Raw genomic sequence first — 24,136 nt, 5'->3', positions numbered from 1 at the left:
TCTAACCACGGGGGTACAGTGTTTAAAGGAAGGGAGGGTCTTTCTCTTTTGTGACTGGTGCCCGAATTTCCTTGTAGCTGTATGCGAAAGGACTTTAAAGGTTTAAATGCTAATATGTCAGTCTTCTTGAACATTTTTGTGATCCTTCTGATCACTAATGTTAAATGGATTGACCAAATCCCTGGATAGTGATTTTGGTTCAACCTGCATTTTATGGTTGTTAATAAACTAATTACTAAAAAAGCCCATAGAAACAAACATATTCCCAATGAAAATGTACTCTGAGTACCAGAGCAAGAGAAGTGTTCTAAGGAGTACTACTTCCTGAATAATCTTCCCTTAGAAAAGATGTATGTGAATCAAAGTTATTCCGTTTTAAGCTGTGATGGTGAAATGTTGAAGGCAGTGAACTCTCCCTGAAATTGATATTTTTACTCTTTATTTTAGCTTTAAAACCACATAGGTAGATGGAAAAAAATCATTAGCTGTAAGTCACTAGCTCAGTTGAAGCAGCTGCAAACCTTTTAAAATGAACAGTTTCCACTGGGGCCCGTGAAGCCCGTGTTGTAAGCTGCAGCCTGCAAGCTGGTGCAGAGCTCCAGTGGCAGCTGAGAGGGGGCTTGCAGCTCAGAGGCTGAGGAAGCACCTCCAGCAGTAACCCACTGCTGTCAAGTAAATTTGTTGCCTTTAAACCTACAAATAACTCCATCTTTTAAAAAAGGGTCACTATGATGTAAATATATCAAGCCCCACCCTAAATTAATTTCCCTTCCCCTTTTAATACAAACTCTGTAACTAGCAGAAATGCTAATAGATCTCAGAATTTAATGTGACCATTGACACAGTGGAAATTACTCTTGTGAAGTTATGAAATACAAAATTTCCAGTGGTCTTTTCACGAGCAGAAGGATGAAGGTGCCTAACAGCAGTGCCAGATGTGCTGAGATGCAAAATCCAATGTCTCTTCTTAAAAACTGGAATACTTATTTGCGTTGCATTCTGTGAACTAGAGTCTAAATGCAAGAGGAAGTATAAAAAAATTCTGCTACGTGTGACTTTCCATGGGGTATGCTTGTAAGAATGAAAATGGAAGTAGATTTTATGCTGTGAAACTGCTGAATCACAGTTCTTCCCCTCGGCCTGGGCGACGGAGACCAGGAGGGGTTTCCTGGGACTCCTGGTGCCAGCCCCCTGCCCTCAGCACCGTCTGGCAGCAGCTTGCCTCTACCACTCTGATGTGGGTACAAAAGGGTGTGTTCTGTAAAACTGGTGATGGAGCCTTAAATGAAGGACCAGCCTTGTGACAAGAGCCGAGTCAGGGAATCTTGTGAGGTAGGTTGTTTGTTTTGTAGCACTGTACTCAAATGCATCTCTGACTTCCCTCTCTGACTTAAGCACAGGGAAACTGGCTGCCAAGAACTGCAAGTTCTAGCAGGCAAAGCAAAACCTCTTTTCATTGTTGCAAATCTCTGGTTTTGATGTTGTGAGGAACTTTGATGCCTTGCTGTGCAGTTAGGACTGTCCCATGTTTTTTCCTTTTTAGACAAAATTTGCTGCTTTTAGTTTGAGGAATACTGGCAGCTTGGTCAAAGCTGCTGCTGTCCCAAACCTAATGATGTCCAAATGGTTCCACAAAGCATGTGCAGACAATCCACATCAAGTCTAGTGCAGAGATATTTACTGCTGTTTGCAGAAGCTCAGCCTGTGGAGCCTTGCTGATACCTCTGCTAAGGCAGATGGACATTGCTGTGTAAATATTAACTGTGTACACAAAACCCCTCAAGAGAACTTGCTGTTGTTTAGAGATCACGCTGCTGATCTGCAGAGCCCAGGCAGCTCCACTGGAGAACAGTCACGCTCGCTCAGCATCCTTGTGCTGGTCCTTTCCCTGTCTCTTCTTGGCCCTGTGGAAATACAGGCTGTATCTGATGGAGTAAGAGAGTCTTGGTGCAATTATTCTTCACTCTGGCGTTAGCAAGAGTATCAGTAGGGTGATAGAAATGTCTGGCCAGAGCTGAATATTCACATCTTCCTGAATGAGGCTCAGAATTGTGATGACCCCTCTTACCTCTGTGTGGGTCTGGCTGAGCTGATGTCCCCATTGCAGCCCCCATGGTGCAGGGCCTTTGTGTTGGGAGTCAGAAGGGTGTTGGTAACACCCGTGTTGTGACCACCACTGAGCAGGGCTCACACAGCACCAGGGCTCTTTCTAACATCCTCCTGCAGTGGGATGGGGCAGGGGGGGCAAGAGCTTGAGGGGAACATCACCAGGACAGCTGACCCAAACTGACCCAAGGGATATTCCAGACCAGATGACATCAGCTCAGCTATAAAGGAGCAGGGGGGGGACTACTCCTTGGTCCTCTGGAGCAACCCCTACGTGATTTGGAGCCCTGCTTCCCAGGAAGGGGCCAGACATTGCCTGGGGATGGGAAGTAGAGAGTAAAGCTTTGTTTCTCCTCTTTGCTTCCACGTGCAGCGTTGCTTGGCTTTGCTTTTCCATTAAACTGCCCTTGTTTTTACCCACAAGGGCATTTTTTCTTCATTTTATTTTCCTTTCCCCTTTTGCTTTGCAGAGGGAGAGGAAAGAGGGAGGGTGATAGGGTGGCTTGGTGGGCACCTGTTGCTCAGCCAGGGCTAACCCACCACAACCTCTTTGTAAGAAAGAGATGTATGAATGTCTGGCTTAGGCTGGTCGGTCAACAAAGCTTTAAGTGAGAGAATTTCAATATATTGTGATGCTTTCCCTTTTCTGTAAACTCAAGTATGTGGTTGATTTACTCTTCAAGGGAAGGGTACAATTCAGCAAAGAATAAAAAAACCTTGTTTTGTTTCTTTGGGATTCACACTGAAAAAAAAGCCTTAGAAGAGATAGTTGAAAAGTAGCATTAAACAAATATTTAGAGGTTTTCTGTAGTTTTTTTCTATTTTTTGAGCTTTTATTATTAGTATTTTACTGTTCAACATTAATGACTATAAAATCAGTGAAAGATTGTCACATAATCATGCTGGAGTTTCCAGAAAGTGCTGAATATTACAGAATTCTGCAGGAAATTATGCTAATTTGCAGGATTTCTTCTTTTTTTTTTTTAAAACAGATTCCCCCTCTGGCCTCTTTTTTGAGTTACAGAATTTCATCATGTATCTACTTCCCCCTCCTCCCGGGAAAAAGTTTCTGGAGGTTGGAAATCTAAGGCAATTATAACACTAGGGTTACTAATCTAAATCTAATTTATAGAGTTGTGAACAACCCACCTAAAAAGAATTTTCTTTAAATGCCTTTTTAAATTGATCAGTGTCTAGCTTAAAGATCTGCATGTTGGTGATGGAGCATCTCTTGTTCCAGTTACATTTCCAGCAATTCCTCCAAGAAATAAAAAAAGACAAATTCATGCATAGTTTACTTTTTTAAGAAGAAGCAGAAAATAGGTATTTTGTCTTTAGGGGGGAAAGAAGCAACATTTAAAGCATCTTCGTGCTTTGGAAGAAACAAGTAAGGTAAATCACATACTTTACTGTGTTATGTAAATCCCGACCTTAAGGCTTTATATCTATAATTAATGTGAATTTTTTCCTTTAGAAGAGCATATATGCAGTTAGAAAGCTGTATGTAGATAAGCTGATGTATAGGTAAAGCATTAGCAGGACAAACGGGCCGCAGCTGCCGCGGCTACGGAGCGTCCCCTGCTTACAGGGTGAATCAGAGAATTCCTCTCATGGAGAGAAGTGGGATCAACAGTGTGAATGTGCTAACCTGTATCTTCCTTCCTTTTTTTCTCTTGGCTTTTGAGGAGTGTGTGGGTTTGGGACAGAATTGTGAATTTATTTACAGGTAACTATTAGATTGCAAAATACACATTAATCTTTCAAAAGCAGAATGAACTCCCTCCTGTGTCGTCATTCTTTCTAATTCTCATTATTTTTAATTTCAGTCTTTGTGATCAGACAATGACATTCAGTGGAGCTTCTGACCAACTGAAATTGTCAATTGCTTTTGGAATAGTTTTGCAAAGGTCCCTTTATTGCTCATGGCCACTCTTGGGTGAAGACAGATGACGGTTAGGGTTCAATGTTTTCGGCTTAGTGCGACTGTTGCATAGCACTGTTCAATAACACTGAAGAAGAGGCAATGTCATGCTTTATCAGTGAGTGCCCACTATTTTCTGCTTGGCTTGGTCATGGAATACTCACTGTACAAAGCCTGGTGGTCACAAATGTTCTTTGCCTTGTAACTTGCATAGTTGATGTGTACAGAATGAAAATCAAAGTGCCTGTGAGCCAGGAAGGGTAATGTGTGTGTATGTACATGTACTAGTGTGGCTGTGATTTCAAACCATTTGTTTGCAATAATAGTAGAAGCTAATTCATGAAACTGTTGTCTATCCACATCAGATTGTTATACGTTACCTGTTTTTGGTGATTCTGACATGCAGAATGTTGTCATGAAGAAACTCAGCTCACAGGAAGGTAAAATGCTAAGGATCTTTGGCTGCAGTCTCATGTTCTTGTTTGATGGAAGTGAATAGTTCTCTGGGAGAGCAGTTCCCTTTCCATTGCTTCTGTTGCACTTCCTTCCCTTCCCTTTGTTGAGCTGTGCCATCATTGGAATTTGTTGGATAAACTGGCTCAACTCACTAGGACAGCAGAGAAGTAACTCCACACTACACTCGGTACAGATTGGGCTGCTCTGCTGTGTACTGTGTGGGGCCTGCTGCGGGGCCTGGCGAGTGTCGATGGTGTGATGAAGTGGATGGCTTTGGAACAGTGGAGCTGGCTTTGAGGGAGGGCTTTGTGGGCAGGCTGGTTGAACATGACCTTCCCCCTCTGGCATTATTCACTATTGATTCAGTTCAACCCGGACGCCTTGGTGTGATCTATCACTTCCCTTTGTAGGCAAGGCCTGTGCTGGTGCCCATGCATGCTTCATTAAGGTGAAAGGGAGGCTTTTAAGACATCAAAGTTTTTTACTATGTTGTGTATCTTAATGCCAAGTTTATCCCAAGATGGTGTGAATGCCTGATCCATTAGGGTATGCCTGTCATAGTTGCTCGTCAGGAGCTAAGCCACTGTTGCTGAAACAGCTGACTTAGGTTGACAAATGTTATATAGACACTTTTAAAGGGGGTCTCTAGATATAAGAAAAGAGTGATCTTTTCAGCCTTAATTTCTAAAAAGCAAAGAACACCTCACACTTACCTTACATTCGGGTAAATAGGATTGTTAGATGTTGAAAAGCACAACACAAAGAAAAGGTGAGCTACGTGACAATGTTACAGATTCACCAAGGAAATGTTTGTGTTCTTAGCTGCTAAATTATACGAGGCATGTGAAATCTCTTAAAATGGAAGATGAACTTGTGGAATTGCTGTCTAATTACATTTTTAGTGAGATGTGCCCTCTTTCCTCAGAAAACAATACATATCTTTCAAATTTGTTTTTACATTGCATCTACAGTGTTATTATTCTCAAAACATCCATTTTGTTTCACAACAGGTAAAAAAAAATACATAAAAAAATAAAAATGAGTGAATTGGACCATGGAATGTTCTTTACAACTCATAGGATTAGCGATGTAGGTATGTATGCTCTCATGTTCAAATTTAATTGTTTTATTACAACCTAGAATGAAGCTACTTATGAAATACTCTGTGCAATGAATAGCTGCATATGGAAGCTGCTATAGCAGCATATCAAATCACAAAATGCTTTGGGTGGGAAGGGACCTCTCAAGGTCATCTCGTTCAACCCTCTGCAGGGACAGGGACATCTGCAGCTAGAGCAGGGTGCTCAGAGCTTCATCCAACCTCCCCTGGGATGGTGCCAGGGATGGGGCAGCGACCACCTCTCTGGGCAGCCTGGGACAGGGGCTCACCACCCTCACCCTCAGCATCAAAATTTTCTCCCTTCTCTCTAGGCTACATCTCCCTCTTTGAGTTTAAAACCATCACCCCTTGTCATGTTGCATCAGGCCCTGCTCAAAAGTGTACCCCCCATCTTTCAGACAGGCCCCTTGAAGCCCTGGCAGCCCCCAGGGGGTCTCCCCAGCTGGAGCCTTCTCCTCTCAGCTGCCCCAGCCCAACTCTCTCCTGCTGGGCTCCCAGCAGAGGGGTTCCCCCCTCGGGGCATTGCTGGGGCTCCTCTGGCCCCGCTCCAGCAGCTCCCTGGCTCTGCTGTGCTGAGGACTCCAGAGCTGCCCCAGCACTGCAGGGGGGCCTCCCAGAGCTGGCAGAGGGGCAGGATCCCCTCCCTGCCCTGCTGCCCACCCTGCTGGGGGGCAGCCCAGGCTGCTGGGGGCTTCTCTGAGCACACACTGCTGGCTTGTGCCCTGTTTTTTTGTTCACCAGCACCCCCAGGTCCTTCTCTTCAGGCCTGTTCTCCATCCCCGCAGTGCCCAGCCTGGACTTGTACTGGGGACTGCCTGGGTGAGTGACTTGAAATTATCTTCCCATAGTGAGGCACCACCTGGAGTCATGTTGCCAGACTTTCTGTAGGCTTGTGGCACATGAAAATCCTTAGGGGAGACCCGAGGGAGGATCACAGGATAGCTTTGCAGGATTTACCCTAAGATGCTATGTGGGACCCCTCTGCAGAACTGCCTGTCAGGGTATTGCTTCCAGCCACTGCTTTTAATAGTGAATGAAAAAAATCCTTCCACTAACACCTGATGGCCAGTTTCAATACTGAAGGAACCCGTAAATGAGGTTGGAAAGAAAAGGCCCATTCCTTATCCCTGTAAGCCTCCTGGCTCATGTAAAGTTCCTGGGGATCAGCAAGCTAAAGCTTTACAGTACTGGGACAAAGGTTCAGGTATTTTCAGTTACTGTTATAATTGTATCTCAGGCTTTGGCAAGTATTTATTATAGAAATATGTGAAAAGGGATTTAAAATCTAAAGGTCTAATATTTTTTTATTTTTATTTGTGTATGTATATATACATACATATTTGTGGGTGTATACATACATATAAAAATACATAAAACTTTCCTTGTAAAATATAAGATGCATCTAACATGTTACCTATTAAATACAAAGTTTGCATCTGATATGCCAAGACCCTGATTTTAGAGTTAATCTCATATGGATAGACCCTACTGACTTCAGAAAATTCCACATAGTGAAGTCTTCAGTAGAAGAAGAAACCAATAAAGATTAATAGCAGAGTTTCATAAGGTTCAGATATACAGGGTAAAGGAAGAAGCCTGCTGAAAGTAAAGATAAAATGAGATTGTTCTGGGTTGAAGGACTGGAAGTTGAGCGTGTCTTTGACTCCTCGTTCTCTTAGCTGTGAGGGACGTTACTAACTTGGTGAAGGAGAGTTACCTGAGGAAGTACCTCAGATCCCTACTTCCTCTTACATTGCTTCTATATCTAGCTATGTATCTTTATGTGGTTTATGTAACACTTGAAGAGCATAGAAAATATCAGATTATGTTGCTGAATTAAATCTGGGATTTCTGGAGACAACTCTGAGGCTTCCAAGCATTGCAGCAAGCTTTTCTTGTTTAGAAACTCAACATGGTAACAACTTGTTTCTCAGCTGGGAACCACTGAGTTTAGCCTTTAAGTGAATGGATTCTTTCTGCTTATTCATTGTTCTCTGACACGTACGTCTTCCTGTGGCTAGAACAGATTAAGGCAACCCAACCAAAATAAAACAGTGCCTCTTCCTGGTTTTTGGTTTATTTTTTATAGTGTTCCTTGTTCTCTCCATCTGTTCATTCAGTAGGGTGGTTCATTCTCCTTCCCAGTTGTTTTGTGCACTGTATTCAGTATTGCTTCCTGTGTGTCAGTACACACTTTTCCATTTTTCATCCTGTTTTTTCCACACTTTTTGTTGTCAACCCTCCTCTCATTTTTTGTTGTTACAAAGAGAAGATGCAAAAAAATTACATGGATTTGTTTTTTGATCAGGTCTCTTATCCCTATGACACTGTATTGAGGAATAAAGCTGGCTTAGAGGAAGTGGGGTTTCACAAGCCCGTTCTGAGTGAGAGCTGTCACACAGGGACAGCAAACTCTAATTTCATTGAGTAGTTTAATGAGATAGCAGAGCTGACATAGACCAAAGAAACTTGTCAGGGTATCACAATTTTGAGTCCATTGCCCAGATAGTGTTCCTACCCCTGGATACCTCTACCACAATTCAGAGAAAGCCATGTGAGAGCCATGCTAGTGAGATGGCATGAGATAGGCACCAAAGGGAGAGGTTTAGGTCTTTAAAATCTCTAGATCTTTAGGAAGATGACAGCATCCTACCTTTATTCTGACACTATCCTGCATCACAGTATACTATCCTGGAATTAGCTGAGGGTCTGTGATGCTGGAACATGAGACAATGCTGCTTTCCAAAGAACACAAGATTCACAAGCTCCATACCAAGGAGATGTACTTAATGACTTCTAGCAGTTGTTAATGTCATTTAGTAGTGCTGTGAGAGTTACTGGTTCTTTAGTGGTGAATATGACTGGCTGCATCTTCTACCTTATCTCCCAGGTGCTCCCAGGCATTTGCCTGCAGGGAGCCTGAATTAGGAGGGTTATGGAATTGCTCTGAAGCTCCCGCCGTGCCCCGCTGCTCACGTGTGGATGCTGTTCATGCTGCCTGCTGTGAAGACTGGCAGACTTGAAGTGATTATAAGCCTCTGGGAGCAGTAATGAAGGAGTAATAGGCTTAGGAGTGAGAACCGAATGAGTGGGTTTGGTGACAGAACTTTTCCTACTTTGAATGTGGGCTGATGTTCTGTGATCTCTGCTGGAGCACGTTGTAAGCAGTCTCGGAGAGAAGGCAAAAAATTCTTCACATAAAATCATGCTGACTTAGGGATAAGAACTTTAAATTTGGATTGATGGGAATAAAAGCTCACAGATGAACAAAGCTAAAGGCCTAAAAGCTGGGAGAAAGCAGATTATTCATATTAATCTCATATGAGGGATAAAGTGGAAGAAGTTAGTGGATTGTGCTACCAAATGTTTCATGTGTAAGATATATAGAGAATAAAAGAGTACTCATAATATGAGATCAAAGCTATAATCTGATTAGCATAACACTGAGTTGGTGGAATAATTCTCATGTTGAGAAGATTAGTGGTGAAGAAAGCAGGACTGAGAAGCAGGAGGAGAGGAGGAAGCCTTCCTCTGGGTGGGTGGTGTATCCCCTCAAGTGCAGAGTGTGGAAACTGCCAAGGGATTGCCTGTGGAAACTGTAGGTGATGATTAGAGGCAGGTAGGACGCTGTTCTGTTTTGATGGGAGTCTGGTGCAGGCCAATAAACCAGGAAAACCTGTTGATTAATATTAGGCAGCTATGTATCTGAGGGTATCTTGAGTGCATGTCTCGCTTCTACTGATGTCAAATCCTGTTCAGGCAGGATCTGCAGCCCTGGTTTTCTGGTTTAGTTTGGCTCACCCAGTTTTAACTGTATACATAATATATTTTTGATTAAAGTGACCATGAAATGGTGGAAGTTATCATTTTTAGGAAGCTGGTGAGGGGGGAGAGAAATAGAATTGGTGGATTTTAAGGAATGTGAATGTAAGGTCAAAGGAGGACTCCATGGTAAACTTGAGGTAACTGTTGTTTGGGGAATGTGGTAGTCCCTCCATGGAACTTCTTAAAGGGATCATTGAAAGCTATTTTCACTGTGTGGTGAAAGACCAGCTTGGGTACATCTTTACTGACTTCAACTGCTTTTCCAGCAAAGCTGCTTCCTCTGGGGTTTTCTCGCCCGCAGCCTTTCAGTACTGTCACAGTTTTTCAAATGCTGATAATAGGACTGCAGGAAGTGGGCCTTATAATCCATGCTGGATGCACCAGGGACTAAGTCTGATGTTTTCCTTGCATTTTAGTGTGTTTCTGTTTAAGGAAGTATGTTGTTTTCCCATGGTCCTACGGAAATTTAATGGAGACATTTTATGCTGTTCTTATGGCTGGAGAGTCAATGGGAAATGTAACTGCAGCTCATTCTTTTACATATAATTAGTAGTTTATATACCTTTTAGAAAAAATTACTCCTATTGCTCAATCTACAGATTACAGTGAATATTGTAGTTGTTTTCCAATTGTGATTTAAGAATATATGTATTGAAACTTAAGTATTTCTGTATTAAAACATACTAAAGTTCCAGTAAACCAAGTTTAAATTGAGTTATTCTTTAAGTTCATATATAAAAAAAAAAATCTTACATAAACTGTAAACTAAAAACTGGTTAAAGTTTCTTATTTAATTTCTACTAGCTTGTTTCAGATTCTTAATGCTTGTTGCAGATTCTTATTCACCAGCTGTCTTTGTTATGTAAACTTCTAATGTTTGAAATATATCGTTTCCAATTGATACCTGTAATGCTTTTGGCTTATGATTTATGCTTAAAATATTTAAAATATTCTCCAGAATTCAAAATGACTGTTTTTTATGTGATAACTAGAAAAGCTGGCAATTCCAATGAGAAATGGTCTCTGCAGTCACAAGTATAAACCTGTCGACTACAAACATCTACATGAACTTGCTGCAGCAGAAAAAGTGACATCTGCAAAAATTCAACTAAAGGTATGATTTTTATATTATTTGTAATGTGAACAATTTTAAAATTCACTGGTCATTTTTCCTTGTCCTGTCCCAAGGAATCTGAGCACAAATAGGAATAACAAATTGCTGTAACAGTGTTCAGCAAAAGGTGGCAAAAGGTGAGAGTTTATCATGGTGCTACTGTGCTTTGGACATGGTAATGTCAGTGTGGAGTTTCTTTGAATCAGAGATGCAAAATGTGTGGGTTCTGCTTCCCAAAAGAGACTGGAAAAGTTTGTATTGGAGTATGAAATTCATCTGGACTTATTACATAACCTATAAAAATGTAAATGTAGGGCTGGACAGAAACATATGGGTAGCTGCAGAGTGGCCCAGGTGGTAAATAGAAGGTAGTCTATTTAATACTAGTAAAGTTTAATGAAAACTTTACCTCTGCTTTTATGAAGAATGATGATTTATAATGTGTAGACAAAGCAGAACTGAACAAGTGGCAAAATCAGAGCTGTCCAACTGGGAAGAAGACCAAGTACCAAATTTTACTTTGTCGTGTCAGCTCTCGGGTGCCTTGTTTACCTGCAGCACCGCTGGCATTCGCTGTGGGTTCAGCCTGCTTCCTTAGCTCAGGTCCAGTGCTGCATGAACACAGCTCTTCTGCCTCCAGGGGTCCTGTTCATGAGTTTAGGTCTTTTCCAAACATCCTATCATCGTGTTGTGTGTAGGATAATAGAAACTGAGGATGTTGCACATCTTGTTTTTGGTGGGACAGACAAGACGTGGATAGTCTTTTACACTGCATTGTGCATAAGTGCCTGTATATTGTAACCATTTGGGGCAGGGTTGGAGAGGGAAGGGGTTTAGGAATAAATAGGTTTCAGTTTTAGCTGTGGATGTGCAGGAACATTCTTCGTATTTGTAATTTTAAGAACCTCCCATTTAAGAAACTGTGCTTTCTTTGAAGGAGAGTATATGTCAAACTGCCAGAAACAGTGATGTCCAAGAAGCCTCCAGCCTCTCCAGAGCTTCTGGTGCTGGTTCTGTGTGTTTTCAGTTATGTGGAAATAGTGTAAAATGTTGATCCAGAAACACTGTGGAGTGATAACTCCTTGTGAGAGTGGACCTGCTTTTAGCATATGAATGTTCTACTGATGAGTGTTGCATGGGATTGTTTTTTTAAAAAGTCAGTGCACAGAAAGCAGTGATTTCTGGAGAAAGTGGCACTGATCACATGAGGCTGAAACAGTTTCTTTAGGAGGAGAAATAAAATAGAGAAAAAAACATTGCTGGTTTGATACAACCCCCTCCAGCAGTAGTGTTGTTTTAATGCTTGTCCTGAAACCTTCACATCCCACACAAGGAGAACACAGTTTGATCTGCTTAACCTGCACTAACGCAGCAATTCCTTGTGTCTGCAGCCCGTGGCTGTTGCTCTCAACAGCTGCAACTTTGTGGATGTTCTGGAATGAAAGACTGTGCTGAATAGAATCTATGCAAAACACATGGCCTGAAGTTTTCTTGTGTAGATGACTAAGGGTGATGTAGAGGATCAGGTGATGTCTTTGGCATGTATAAAATATAATTCAGAGTCTTCATTCAGATGGGATGGCAGAGTTCAAAGGGAGGTTTGCTGAAGAAATACAGGATTATGATAAAGTTCTAAAAAAAAATTCCTTTAAATTCTTTTCTAAAATGTATCTAGAAGTTCTTTGAACAGAAGTTATTAAATGAAATATATTGGTTAGCAACATAAGCTTTTTTTCTTCTGGTGCTGCTTAAGTCTTAGTAAACAGAACATATGCAGTACCAGCAAGCATCGTTTCCTGGCTCACACTACTGTCCTGAAGGCCTCCCAAAAAAAAGGGGGTTGCTTATGCAGCTACTCTCTTTGTATTTAAAACAGAAGAGGGTGACAATGAATGAAGGAAAAAAATACATAGTTTCTTTATAGTATTGCTTCCTTTAACACACGGAATGATAATATATCAAAAGCTCTGGCAGCTATTCATGGGTTGGTGATACAAAATTCTGCTGAATTCATTCAAGCTTTAAACTAGTTTTTCATCATCTGTCTTTTGGTATTTCACCTTTTCAAGTGTTTTCCAACTGTGTAGGTATAAATATATATGCTGCAAGCTCTACAGAATAGAGTGTGTTCCCACCTACTACTTTGCTGTGGCTGATTCAGCCTATCCAAATTAAGTGCTGGGTTACTCCTCCATTGAGGCAGAACTAAAGAAGCAAATGGCAAATCAGTTTTTAGCCATCTCAGAAAGAAGAATACAGCACATACAGAATAAACCTAATATTGCAGCAGCTATACATAAATGTCATTACTTTCACTATAAAATAATTTCAAGAGGATATTAAACTTTATGTACAGATATACTTCAACTTTTGTTTCACTTCAGTTTTAGATTGAAGATGTATGTACTTTCAAATTACTTTGAATTCAGTATTCTCTTTGCTGAAGTCTGGTTTTAAGCATCTAATGGTAATGAAGAGTAGGATATAATTTTACAAACATCAAGATATGTAAGCAATAAAAATCAGATGTTTTCTTTGACTCACAAGCATTGTAACATGCTGATTGAAAACAGAAACCAGGTGTTTTTAAACCCTCGGTACAGTCACATCTGCAGCTTCCTGTAAACCTCTTGTTTCTCAATCCCAGCAACATCTCTCTACAGCACCTACTGCAGCTTCTTAACCAAGTAATAGCTAAAGCAAAAGTGCAGTGGATTAACCACCTTCTCCTTGTGCTGCTTCCTTATGTGACTGTCTAGAAACCAGGTGTATTCAACCAGATAGATTAAACTCAGGTTTGTTTGAGAGTGGTAAATGTGTCAAGTGTCAAAATCTTAAGTATTCTGATTTCAAGTAAGTTTTTAGCTTTGGTGGGTGCGTGGGAGGCTGTGATTGGCAGCCATGGGGTGCTTGCTTGCCTGGGGGTGAGTGTGCCAGAGAAGCCCTGCAGCTCTCCTGTGGAGCAGCCTGCTGGTGTCAGATGGAGGCATGGCAGGAGTGCTCCCCCTCTGCTCCTGCCCCTGCCTGCCGAGCGGGCCCTGTGGGCGCAGCCAGCTCTCCCCACACAGCAGAGCTGGCCAAGCCTTCACACAGCAGGCTGCTTCCACCTCAGCCAAGAGCACAACCAGCATTTTCGACTCAGGTGTTTTGCCAATGACCAGGCCCAACAAAAATGACAGCACCAGCAGGGAGATGATCCAATACACTTACTGTATTGTTTACAACAACGTTATGACGTGAATGACCGCCGGGGGTACAAACAGGTCAATCAGCTCATACATGATCGATGCCACCCCAGTGATCCCACAAAAGATGTGACTCAGCTCACAACAGGTGGTACAAACAGAGACCCGAGGTTGCCCACAGTTGGCATGGGAAACAGCCAGAGCAGCCAGTTAAACACATCAGAGAAAGGTGCCCACATGGCGACTCTCACCCGATCCGCCCGTGTTCGCCAAGGTCTAAACAGACCAGGGCCCAGCTCCAGGAGAGTCAGGAGGGCTGCCCTGAACCAGGCAACTCTGGGGGGAGCACTCCACAGACAGACACTCCTGACTCCCTGCCAGTGGTCCCAGCTTTTATCCCCCAGCAGAGCCCTGACCTTTGTCAGCTCCCTGCGGGACCCCTGGGGCTCATTTCCCTTCTGGATCTTCCTGCAGGGCCGGCCGCACCCTGGGGGGAAGCTCTAAGGCAAACTCACCCCTCTGGATGAAGGGCTGTGGGGATCACCCATATGTCAGCCTTAATTCAGGGCTCGGGGTTCAAACCCTCGAGCATTTCAGAAGGTCATTTCTTTCCTGAACTACATGTGGAATGAGGTCTTTATTGATTGTTCCTTGTTACAAGCTAGGACAAGAGTTTCCAAGGTTTTGGTTTTGTTCTTGTTTTTCTTTCTTGTCTTACTACTGTTGTGCAGTAGAATAATGTATTTGCATGAAGGAAGGTATGGGGAGGGAAAAGAGAGGTGTGTGTGAAATTTGGGAGCCTCTGGAATCAGGAGGGGTTTTGCAACTAGGAGAAGTTGGTTGGTGCAGGGCTGAAGTCAGGTGTTAATGGAGGATGGTGGTGGCAAGGCAGGGAAGGATCCAGTTCTGAGCTGAAATGCTTCTTCCTCCTGAGTATCCACGGAGAGGCTGGAGGGCAGTCGTGATGGCAGGAGGATGAGAGGAAACCAGTTTGTCTCAGGGACTTCTGGCAGGCACAGACGACTTCTCATCCTTTTTTCCTTTGTTGTTGGTAGCTAGAGTCCTCTGGCTGCCACTTCCATCAGCATTTCCCTGATGGCTTTTCCTCTAGTTCAAGCAGTAAGTTCGTGTATCTCAAAAACATGTGTTTCTGTTTTATCTGAACTTGGAAGTAGTGTTTTTGTGATGCTCTCAGACAGTTTCAGAGCCTCTTTAATTGCATAGGTCTTGAAAAACCACTCTTTTTAGTAATAACTTTTTGAAATGCGTTTTCTTGAGAGATGTGCTTTCTCACTTTTATCTTCCCACCTATAGGAAAGTGTATTTTTCTTTCACCTGCTCATCTTCCCCCCCTTCACTTCCTGGGAAATAGACATGAGAAAGAAAAGGAGAAAAAAGGAAATAAAAAAAGTGGATTGCATTTTTTTTCCACTTTCTCATCATTTAATTGTGATTTGAAATGAATTTTTTTTTTTTTTGGTGAAAATTGGTTATTTGAACCCATTGTTCTCTAGAAAAGCAGCTTTGAAAAAGGGTTTTAGGTTCACCATTCTGTAGTTTCAAGATTCCATATGAAGGCAACTGATAAAAAAATTGATAAAATTGATAAAACTATTGAACAAATTAAAAATATTCTCAATCTTTAATTTTTCCTGCAGATTGAAAAAACAGAGCAAGTTTCAAAAATTAACAAAGAGCAAATGCTGCTGAAACAGCATCGGCAAGTGTGGTGGCAAGAACATAAAAGACTGAGTGAGAGCAGGTAAGAGCTGAGGAACCTTAATTAGACACTGTTAAAGAAATACTTCAGTAGACAGATTCTGGTGTGGCCTACTTGATTCAAGGGACATTAAGAGGAAAAGATTAAAATACCTGAACCACGGATAATTTTCTGTTGTTCAGGGCATGAGAGTTTGATCTACATTGGAAGGATCTTTAGACACGACGAGAACACAGAGAGAGAGGAAGGGGTAGTGTGGATGTTGTTCTGCATGTACCTCGCTGGGATGCTCTTTGTTGTGGCATGACAAGTTTTCGGATAACTTTTGGATTCTTCAGAGTCAGTCTCTAGATGCACACATTGAGTTCACAGATGGGGAACATTAACACTGTTCTTGCCTATTAGCTTGTCTGTTGTATGTGCAGCTGATCAATGAGAGCCTTTCTTGCTCAGCGGAGGGTGGCTTCCACACCGCCTCCGTGTTCAAGCCCTGCACTTCATACCTTCCCAGGCAAAGAATCCCCAGTTTTGCTTGCTTATTAGAGTATTTGAAGCTTATTGTTCTTGAAAACTTAATGAATAAGAAATTAAAGCTTCTGTAAAACTCATGTTAATTCCTTCCAGGCAAAAAGCAGAAGCAGAAATAAAGACATTTCTTGATGAAGAAAGCTGTAAGGACAACTTCTTTTTGGATATGAGGGACTTGGGTAAGGACTTTTTTTTTCTAATTTCTTAATTATTTATTATAGTCAAAATTATCTTGATTATTTGAATTTTTTAAAACCCTGTCTTGACTGGTTGAGATGTAGAAATCACAGTGCTGTGTGTAATATTTTGTGTGTTTGAGAAAGCTTTATGTTTCATTTGGATACAGAGCATAAATTATCAAAGGAGCGGGATACGTACCGAAGAGATACTGTAGTTCCTGTCTGGCAACTGAAAGAGAATTTGAAATTCAGGCTGTCTGAGATGCAGCGTTACCTCTCAGAAGAATCTTGTCTGAAATCTAAGATCAATCCAGCTGAAGTGTTACAGCAGGTTGGTATTTTAAATTTATCTTTACCATTTATTATCACCATATTTTTAGCATTTTCATTTATTTTTGTGCAATACTTTGAGAATATAACTCACCTTTAGAGTTCCCAGTAACTGCTGTACTTGGTGCACTGTAAATCTGCTTCACTAAAAGCTGTGAAAACATAGCAGTGTGGAACTGGAAATCAGACCTTTTCTAAACAAGAGCTTTCATGTTACAACAAGATAAAGAAGTAAGAGTAATATATTTCATTAAATAGATCAAATCTTTGAAGAAGCAACAGATGGCAACTTTGGAATTCCTTGTCCTTGGAAGTCTGGCTTTGGAAAGAGAACTTGAAGACTGTAAAACAAAAGTAAGCTTTTCCTTGTAAGTTTAATGAGCAATATTTTTTGAGAGAAAATACAACGCAGAGTAGACTGCTGAATAGCATTTTTTATCACAGGCATTAGCGCATTCTTCTGATGAGATAAATGGACTTTTCCTTGAAGTTCCTTCAGCACTCCTGTCTTTGGAATGCCCCTACCCTGATTTGAAGACCTTAGTTATTGATGAATACCGAAAACTTGCAAGTGGGTACTGGTCTAAGCTCCAGGAGATTGATCAACAGTTAGAAATTGTATCTAGGTAATGACATCTATTTCTGGTTTCTTTTGTTGGATATAAACCAACTAACTGATGTGTTTTGTAATCTAGAGGTGCTGCAGTTGCTATAACCATTAGTTGGTTCTGTTTTATGCAGAGCAGAGGGTAAGAGCCCTGCCCAGCTCTCTGGGGTTCAATAGTGGGTAACTGTTTGCACAGCTGAGAGAATTGAGGCAGTCCTTTCAAAAGCTCTCAACTGAAATAATAAGCAAAATGTTTTGCGGATTAAAGACCCAACAATCTGGTGTGCATCAAATGTCCTCTTCACATGCTTCTGTATGAATAGAAATGATTCAAATTTATGCCAGAAAAGTACAGTCTTCTGAGAGAGATCTAGAATGCATTTGTCTGTAAAGCAGATACATAGGTCAAATAGTCTCACAAATTTTGTATCGCTGCAGTAATTCTCATCACAATGAACTGCAAAAGATCTGTGTAGCTCTGATTCAGAGTAATGGAAGGAGGGGAGATTTTTCTGTAAATGAAAAAGCTTATAGAAAGAACAGAGAGATTCATAATGATCCTGAAGCATAACATACCTACGTATTAACGTAAAGCTTAGCTGTTCTGCTGAGGCCAGCTTGAATCCAGGAGATACTGAGTTGCAGCTATGAGACCAGCCTTGACTCTTTTTTTATGCCATCTACTGATATTCATCTGGCTTAAAATGGCATCAGGCTTTAAAAAGACAGAGTAAGAAGGTCATTGGAATTGTTTGAAGCCTGGGTAGAGCAGGAAAGTCCCTAAGTTTCTTTGGTGAAACAATCACACACTGCTTCTAAATCTCCCTCTTTTTCTACATATACCTACAGTGCAGCACTTAAATCTTCCTCCACTGTGGCTAAACTATCTGGGGGTGCTGAAACAGGTTTGAGATGTTGGATCCCATAGAAAGTGATGTTATAACCTTCTTACCTCTTGTAGAAATTGTACAGATATTCTGTAGTTTCTTCTGCTACCTGAAACCAGTATATTATTACTGTAATGTCCTAGCTTTTATAACATGATACTTATTAAAAATTATTCTGATCTTTCCCATATTTATAGCAGTTTGTAAGCGGCAAGCGGCAAATTTACAGCAGTACCTTTGCTGCTTTCTCTGATGTTTTATTACAGTTGCTCTTGTGGAAGAAGTTTGAATTACCTCTATGAGAAAATCTGTGACAAATACTAAATTAGTGTAATATGTACAAAGTCTTTTTAGTGGTTTTAATTAAAATCATGTTAAAGTTTCTGATCAACACAATTCTGTTGAAAATTCATAAATTTAAATACTTGGATCCACACAGCACGTGTGCTACTGAATAATAGACAAATGTCAATGTAGATGACAGAAACTATGAAAAAGGTTGAAAAAATCCACCCTAGTCTTTTCAATGATTTTATGCCAGGTTTGAATTTGGGTCTTGAGTGAGCTAATTTTACATGGATAACTAAGTAACATCAAGACTTAAAGGTAAAAAACCCTATTTGTAAGGGGAAAAAAAAATCAGTTGTAGGCATGAAGTGATGGTGGTACCTTGAAGGATTTGTTATGATACCTAGGTGGGGAAAAAAGAAATGGATTTAAGTGGAAGAAATGCTGGTTGGGGTGGCAGTGGCAGCAATCTGGTGCTGCGATGTGAGGGTAGGTTTTGCGGGACAGTTTGCCCAGTCTGGATCAGCACATCCCAGTGTTGTTAGCTGGGAGTGTATGAAAGTGTAAATGAACCATCAGCAATAATATTATGCATTTAGTTTAAAGCTAAATCTTGGTGTCTTTTTTTTTGTGTTTGCCTTCTGGTGTACAGATCTTTAGTGCATTGCTCATTTATATTTCGATGATATTATCCACAATGTTAAAAAATGCCTTTTCAATATAAAGAGCAAGACTTTGTTCTTGCAGAATTGCTTACTTCCAAGATCTGAGTTTTATAAAAGACACAAAACTTTGTCACTTCTTACATTTATATTGCCTAATTTGCATGAAAATATTTAATGAGTTTGTAAAGATACAGCCTTGTGATTCAAGTATCTTATAATTCATCAAGCTAACTTTGATCCAGCTAATGTGGATAACACTGTCAAAAATGGAGAGGCAGATTTTTGACCTTGGTATGTATCCAAGATACTCTACTGATGAGTATAGCCTTAATGAAGCCTTTGCAATTATTGTCATTGCTGTATATCTGAAGATAACAAACATCCTCCTGCAATATGGGATTTTTCTCTTTTTTTGTGACTTGAAGTTGCTCGGTAGAACAATGTGATTGTGTGATAACGTGATCACTTGGTCACTTTGTCTGAGGATTACTTCTCTGTCGTTCTTCCTCGTGTCATATGCTTGAATGGATAGTAAAGAAACCTTAAGTTAATAGTCTACTGGCATTAGACATCTAAATATTTAACTGTTCAGATTGTCTAGAACAGAAAATTTGGAAAATGCGTAGAACTGCCAAAGAAAAGTCAGGACATGATAATATTCTGGTCTGCTCTGCTCTTTGTGTGCTTTCAGCCCTACTGGAATGCTCATTGGAGTGTTTGTTGCTTTTAGAAACTGAAGATGAATTTTTTTTTTTTTTCAAGCATAATATAGGATTAAATTGTTTCATAATCTAAGTTCTCTTAGTTTACTGCAGCTAAAACAAATATTTGTTTTGAGGAAATACCCAAGTCCTGAGTTACCCCACAAACTGTGGACTTGGAACTGATGTGTGTGTGTTGCAGCTGATGATTCTCTAAGCGCTATTATATTTTTTTGTCACAGTTTCTAGGGATGTCTGAATTATTTAAATAACTGAAGGATGAATGGAGTATTGTGCATTCAGCACTGTACCCTCTGCAGCATCCCTTCAAATGAATGGGATATTAAGGCTAAGTCAAGTAAATTTAGTTCCTCTTTCAGGCCCCTTCCCAGGATGTCTGGCACAGCCCGCGGCACTGACGCAGTTAATGGCAGGGAGGTTTGCCTTTCACTTGCTGTTGCCACAGCCTGTGTCTGCAGTTCCAGGAGACAGCAGTGGCCCAGGTGTGCCTCACTGCTGTGGAAGGGGCACCTGCCCTTCCAAGGGGTTTGTATTCCAGAGAATGTGTAAATCCAGGGATTACTGCTGGCTAAATCTGCTTCAAAGGGAGCAGCTGCCTCAGGGTTGTTGAATACATGACAATTGCTTATTTCAGTTCTGACACAAAATTAAGATTGTACTGTTTATAGCAGAATGCTACATAGAAGAAAAGCAAGTGCTATGTTTGAATTGTTGTGCGTTCAGCCTTGCAAAAGTTTGTCAATATCCTGACACTGAAGAAACCTGATATTAGCTTAAATATTGATGTAAAATGTGTTGGCACTTTTCAAACTCATTTTATATGAGTTCTCCCTTTTTGGAATTTTACACAAGTTTAAGTGAGGTGACATCTTGAATTCCATCCGGCAGGATATTTTGAAATTCTCCATGCATTTTAGAGCTTATGAATACACTGGGCTGAATCATGCTGCTTGCTTTTTTTTTTTTTTGGCTATCTGTATGGCAGCTGAAAAAATCTCAGCACAGCTGACAAATTTTGGCACAGCTGACAAACCAAGACACTGGCAGTCAGTTTGTCCCTACTTACAATAAAGTACTTGTAGCTCTAGCTAGCTGATTGCTCCCCCTGAATATCTTACACAAAGCACAATTTCTCCATCTGAGGAGTGTACAGAACCCTTGGTAGCTGGCCATTAGAGGAATATACAAGCTGGAGGGAACTGGGAGAGAGATGTGAGACATAGGAAGCAGAAACTGATGCAGGCACTGCTCCATCTGCCTTTGTGTGCTGGAGGCAGAGGAGATCTCCAGACTGCCCTTCAGAGCACAGAACCTGTGGTTTTCCCTGCTCTCAATTCATGGAGCAAAGTTTCCTGACCAAGATGGGCCTTACTAATCTTGTAGACAGAAGACCTGTGTTCACAAACCTGTATGGTCAGAAATGGCTAAGGTGGATTGTTATGAATCTCAGCTCTTAGAACAGTCTCATTACTGTCACCAAAATAACATGTTCAAACAGCACCATACTGAGGGGTATCGAGACTCACAGAAGAGGATTACTGATTTCTTTGAACTTCCTCTTGTAATTTCTGAAAATCCAACCCACAAATACTGTCTTAGGGTGCCTGGTACTCCCTCTGAGTACAAGCTAGCAGGGTTTTATGGTTCTTCCTCTAGTAAACAAAATACTGGGGCTGGGAAGAGAAGAGTGCTAGGTGTTATCTTAAGAAAAAAATACTTTTGTACTCAGTTTGGCATCAGTAGGAGCAGTTGCGCTGGAAGACGTTTAAGCCATGGCAAAGAATACTTAATTTGTGCATTAAAGTTACTCTTTAGAAAGCCTATACCTCAGAATACCAAATTATGACATAGAGATTCTAATAGTAGTAAATGAACTGATTTCATATAAAAGCTTCTTCTAGAGAAAAGAGAGGAGTTGAAAACATTAATTTCTGAGGATCAGTTGCCAGACATCATTCTCAGAGGCAGTAAGTGCTTGTCTTTGGAGAGCTGTGCCTTCTGTTCAAGACCTGCAGCTTGAAGGGTATAAGATGTTACTGCCACTATTCCCCCTTTGAAGGATTCCTTAGCCCCATTTCACTTTCCAGAGCACTATTTCTTCTTTAGATTAACATATGAAAAAACCTTCAGCTCAGACATCTGTATTCGTTGTCTGTCTTAGGAAATTTAAGTAATCACCTATAAAGAAACACTTTCATTGCTCTTCTGCTTTTGCTAATGTAATTTCACTTTTTATGTTTTCTTCAACATTTGCCCTGTAGCTGTCAGTTGCTGCAAATAAACTTTTTACAGGAGCTGGATCTTTACTCTCTTGTTCTGAAGCTACCTATATTTCATTTCATGATGGCTGGATTTAACAGCAAGCAGATGGGTCCTAGAAATAGTTTGTCAGATAGTTCACACAGTTTATAAGAAGAGAAGGGACAATAGGTGGAAAGTATGACTAATATGTATCTATGTCATGTCAGTTTGTAAAGCAAAAGCTGTCGCCTTTCACAGCTTTATTAATTTTAGCCTACTAATGAGAGTCCAAGTCAGGATTATTACTGTAGTACTCCTAGTCCTGCATGTGTACACCATGAGCAGTGAGGAGCTTTTTCTGCATGGGCTGTACTGTAATACATCCCCAGACAGCAAGGGTTGGAAGTCCTGGGCGAGGGGGAGGTCAGTGGGCTGCAAGGTAAGGTGTGACTGAGTGATAGTATTTGGTGTGAATTATGCTGGAACCTTTGTGAACCTTTTCTCTTGCATGGAAAGGTTCTCTCAGCTAGACTATCTTGCACTTCTAGTTCTTCCGTGCGAGGGTGGTGAGACTCTGCAATAATTGCCCAGAGAGGCTGTGGATGCCCCCTTCCTGGAGGTGTTCAAGGCCAGGTTGGATGAGGCCTATTTATTCAAAGGAAAACAAAATACAGACTAAGTACACATAAAGTGCAAAAAAACTAGGTGTTAGTTACACAGGAATAGTAATTGTGGTGTTTCCTCATATTTGGTTGTCAGTAAGTTGCCACTGTTCTGATCCTGGGATAATGATTCTGTGCTGAAAATGTTCTAGTAAGCTAAGAATCATTTTTGTTTCATGACAGTCAGAGGATGAAGAATTGAAGTGAGGAGGAAAGAAGGATCTCTGATCAGTAGCTGCCTCTAGAAAGATGGGCGAAGGTTAAATCCCTGTTACGACCATAATGGAAAAAATAAAGCCCGTTAGTCTCCCTGAAGAAAACTGTAAAATAGCTGCCTTTAGATAGGTGAAGATAAGAGGACCTGTGTCCAAATCTGTGCCAACTTCGTGGCAAAACATGCACGAGCAGAAAGTGCCAGGGGAGAGAAAAGAGGTGAAATGCGTGTCACTGAGGGATGTGATTCCCTCTCCCGACAGGATATTACCTTGAGAACGGTGTGTTGAAATGGGATGTTGTGTCTGTGCTATTGAGGTATGTCTGTAGGCAAAGCTTCCCTTTTCTTAAAGCAAAGATCTGGGGATATTTCCTTGTTTCCTCCCTCAGTGTCCCAGAATATTGTACAATGGTGATAATACGCTGTGGTTTTACTCTGCAATACCTTTTTAAAGAAAAGTTGTTAAACTGGTTTATGTGGAATTTTTTTTTTTTGTATGTGTGTTCATTGTTCTCTCTTTAGCAATAATTCTAGATCATATAACAGAATCTAATTTAGTATTAATTACATACAGGCATCTCCCCAAAACCCCTTTAGGAAGCAGCCGGTGTTCCTGGCTGCGTCCGGAGGCGGCGGTTCCTGCGGTCACTGCAGCGCTAGGCCCAGGGGTCCCAGAGCTGCAGACAGCTGGAGGCTGCAGGAGTCTGGGGGGCAGGCAGAGTCGCATGATTGCCTTCTGGTAATTTTCCCCAGGCTTTTAGTCACTTTTGAAAACAGGTCACTGGGATAGAGAGACCTTTTGGTGTGACTCAGTGTTGCTGCTCGTACGCTCGTGCTGACAATGGAAGCCTGGCGTTAATCCCTTCAAGGCTGAGAGTTCAGACTGAGGGTGAAATCTAATCTACTAAATCCCAACCTGTGGTACCCTGTTTTATTTTTATGTTGCTTCTTGCTACTCTTACTTTGTGAAACGTATTAATGCATACTGATTGCTACATCTCCTGTTGTAAAAAAACCTGTGAATTTAATGCCTTTCTGATGAGTTTGTGGCTGTGAGAAGTTGGTTTTAAAATAATTTTTTTTCCTCATTGAGATACAGATAGGTACTATCACTTAATTTCATTTTGATAATTTATTCAGTGCTTACTGGTAGAGACTGATTATCTTCTTCCTTTTTCACATTGTGTTTCCTTGTGGTGTGACTATTCATTAATGTGATGTATTTGAGAAACATGGTATCTCTCACCAGTAAAAAGCCAAGCTAGAAAAGGAACAATTCACTTGAATGATGAGACAATAAATGGTCACATTAGAAAAGCTATATAGGTATGCTTTGTTTCACTAAAGTAAATATAAATTTCTCAGC

General features: G+C 41.0%; 1 protein-coding gene across 1 annotated transcript in view; it reads left to right on the top strand.

Annotated features, from left to right (window-relative positions):
- Positions 1-10,437: 10,437 nt before the first annotated feature.
- The window catches only part of CCDC148 (coiled-coil domain containing 148), a gene marked incomplete at its 3' end in the record, with an annotated part of 28,965 nt that continues 15,266 nt past the window's right edge, over positions 10,438-24,136 (top strand). The window contains exons 1-6 of the mRNA XM_008948564.1: positions 10,438-10,542; positions 15,386-15,489; positions 16,072-16,154; positions 16,322-16,485; positions 16,743-16,838; positions 16,929-17,110. Coding sequence (XP_008946812.1) covers positions 10,438-10,542; positions 15,386-15,489; positions 16,072-16,154; positions 16,322-16,485; positions 16,743-16,838; positions 16,929-17,110 — 734 coding nt within the window. The remainder of the gene's footprint in view (positions 10,543-15,385; positions 15,490-16,071; positions 16,155-16,321; positions 16,486-16,742; positions 16,839-16,928; positions 17,111-24,136) is intronic.

The sequence above is a fragment of the Merops nubicus genome, unplaced genomic scaffold (assembly GCF_000691845.1).
Source record: "Merops nubicus isolate BGI_N331 unplaced genomic scaffold, ASM69184v1 scaffold16890, whole genome shotgun sequence".
In the NCBI taxonomy this organism is placed as follows: Eukaryota; Metazoa; Chordata; class Aves; order Coraciiformes; family Meropidae; genus Merops; species Merops nubicus.
This window is presented reverse-complemented; position numbering and strand designations above follow the sequence as displayed.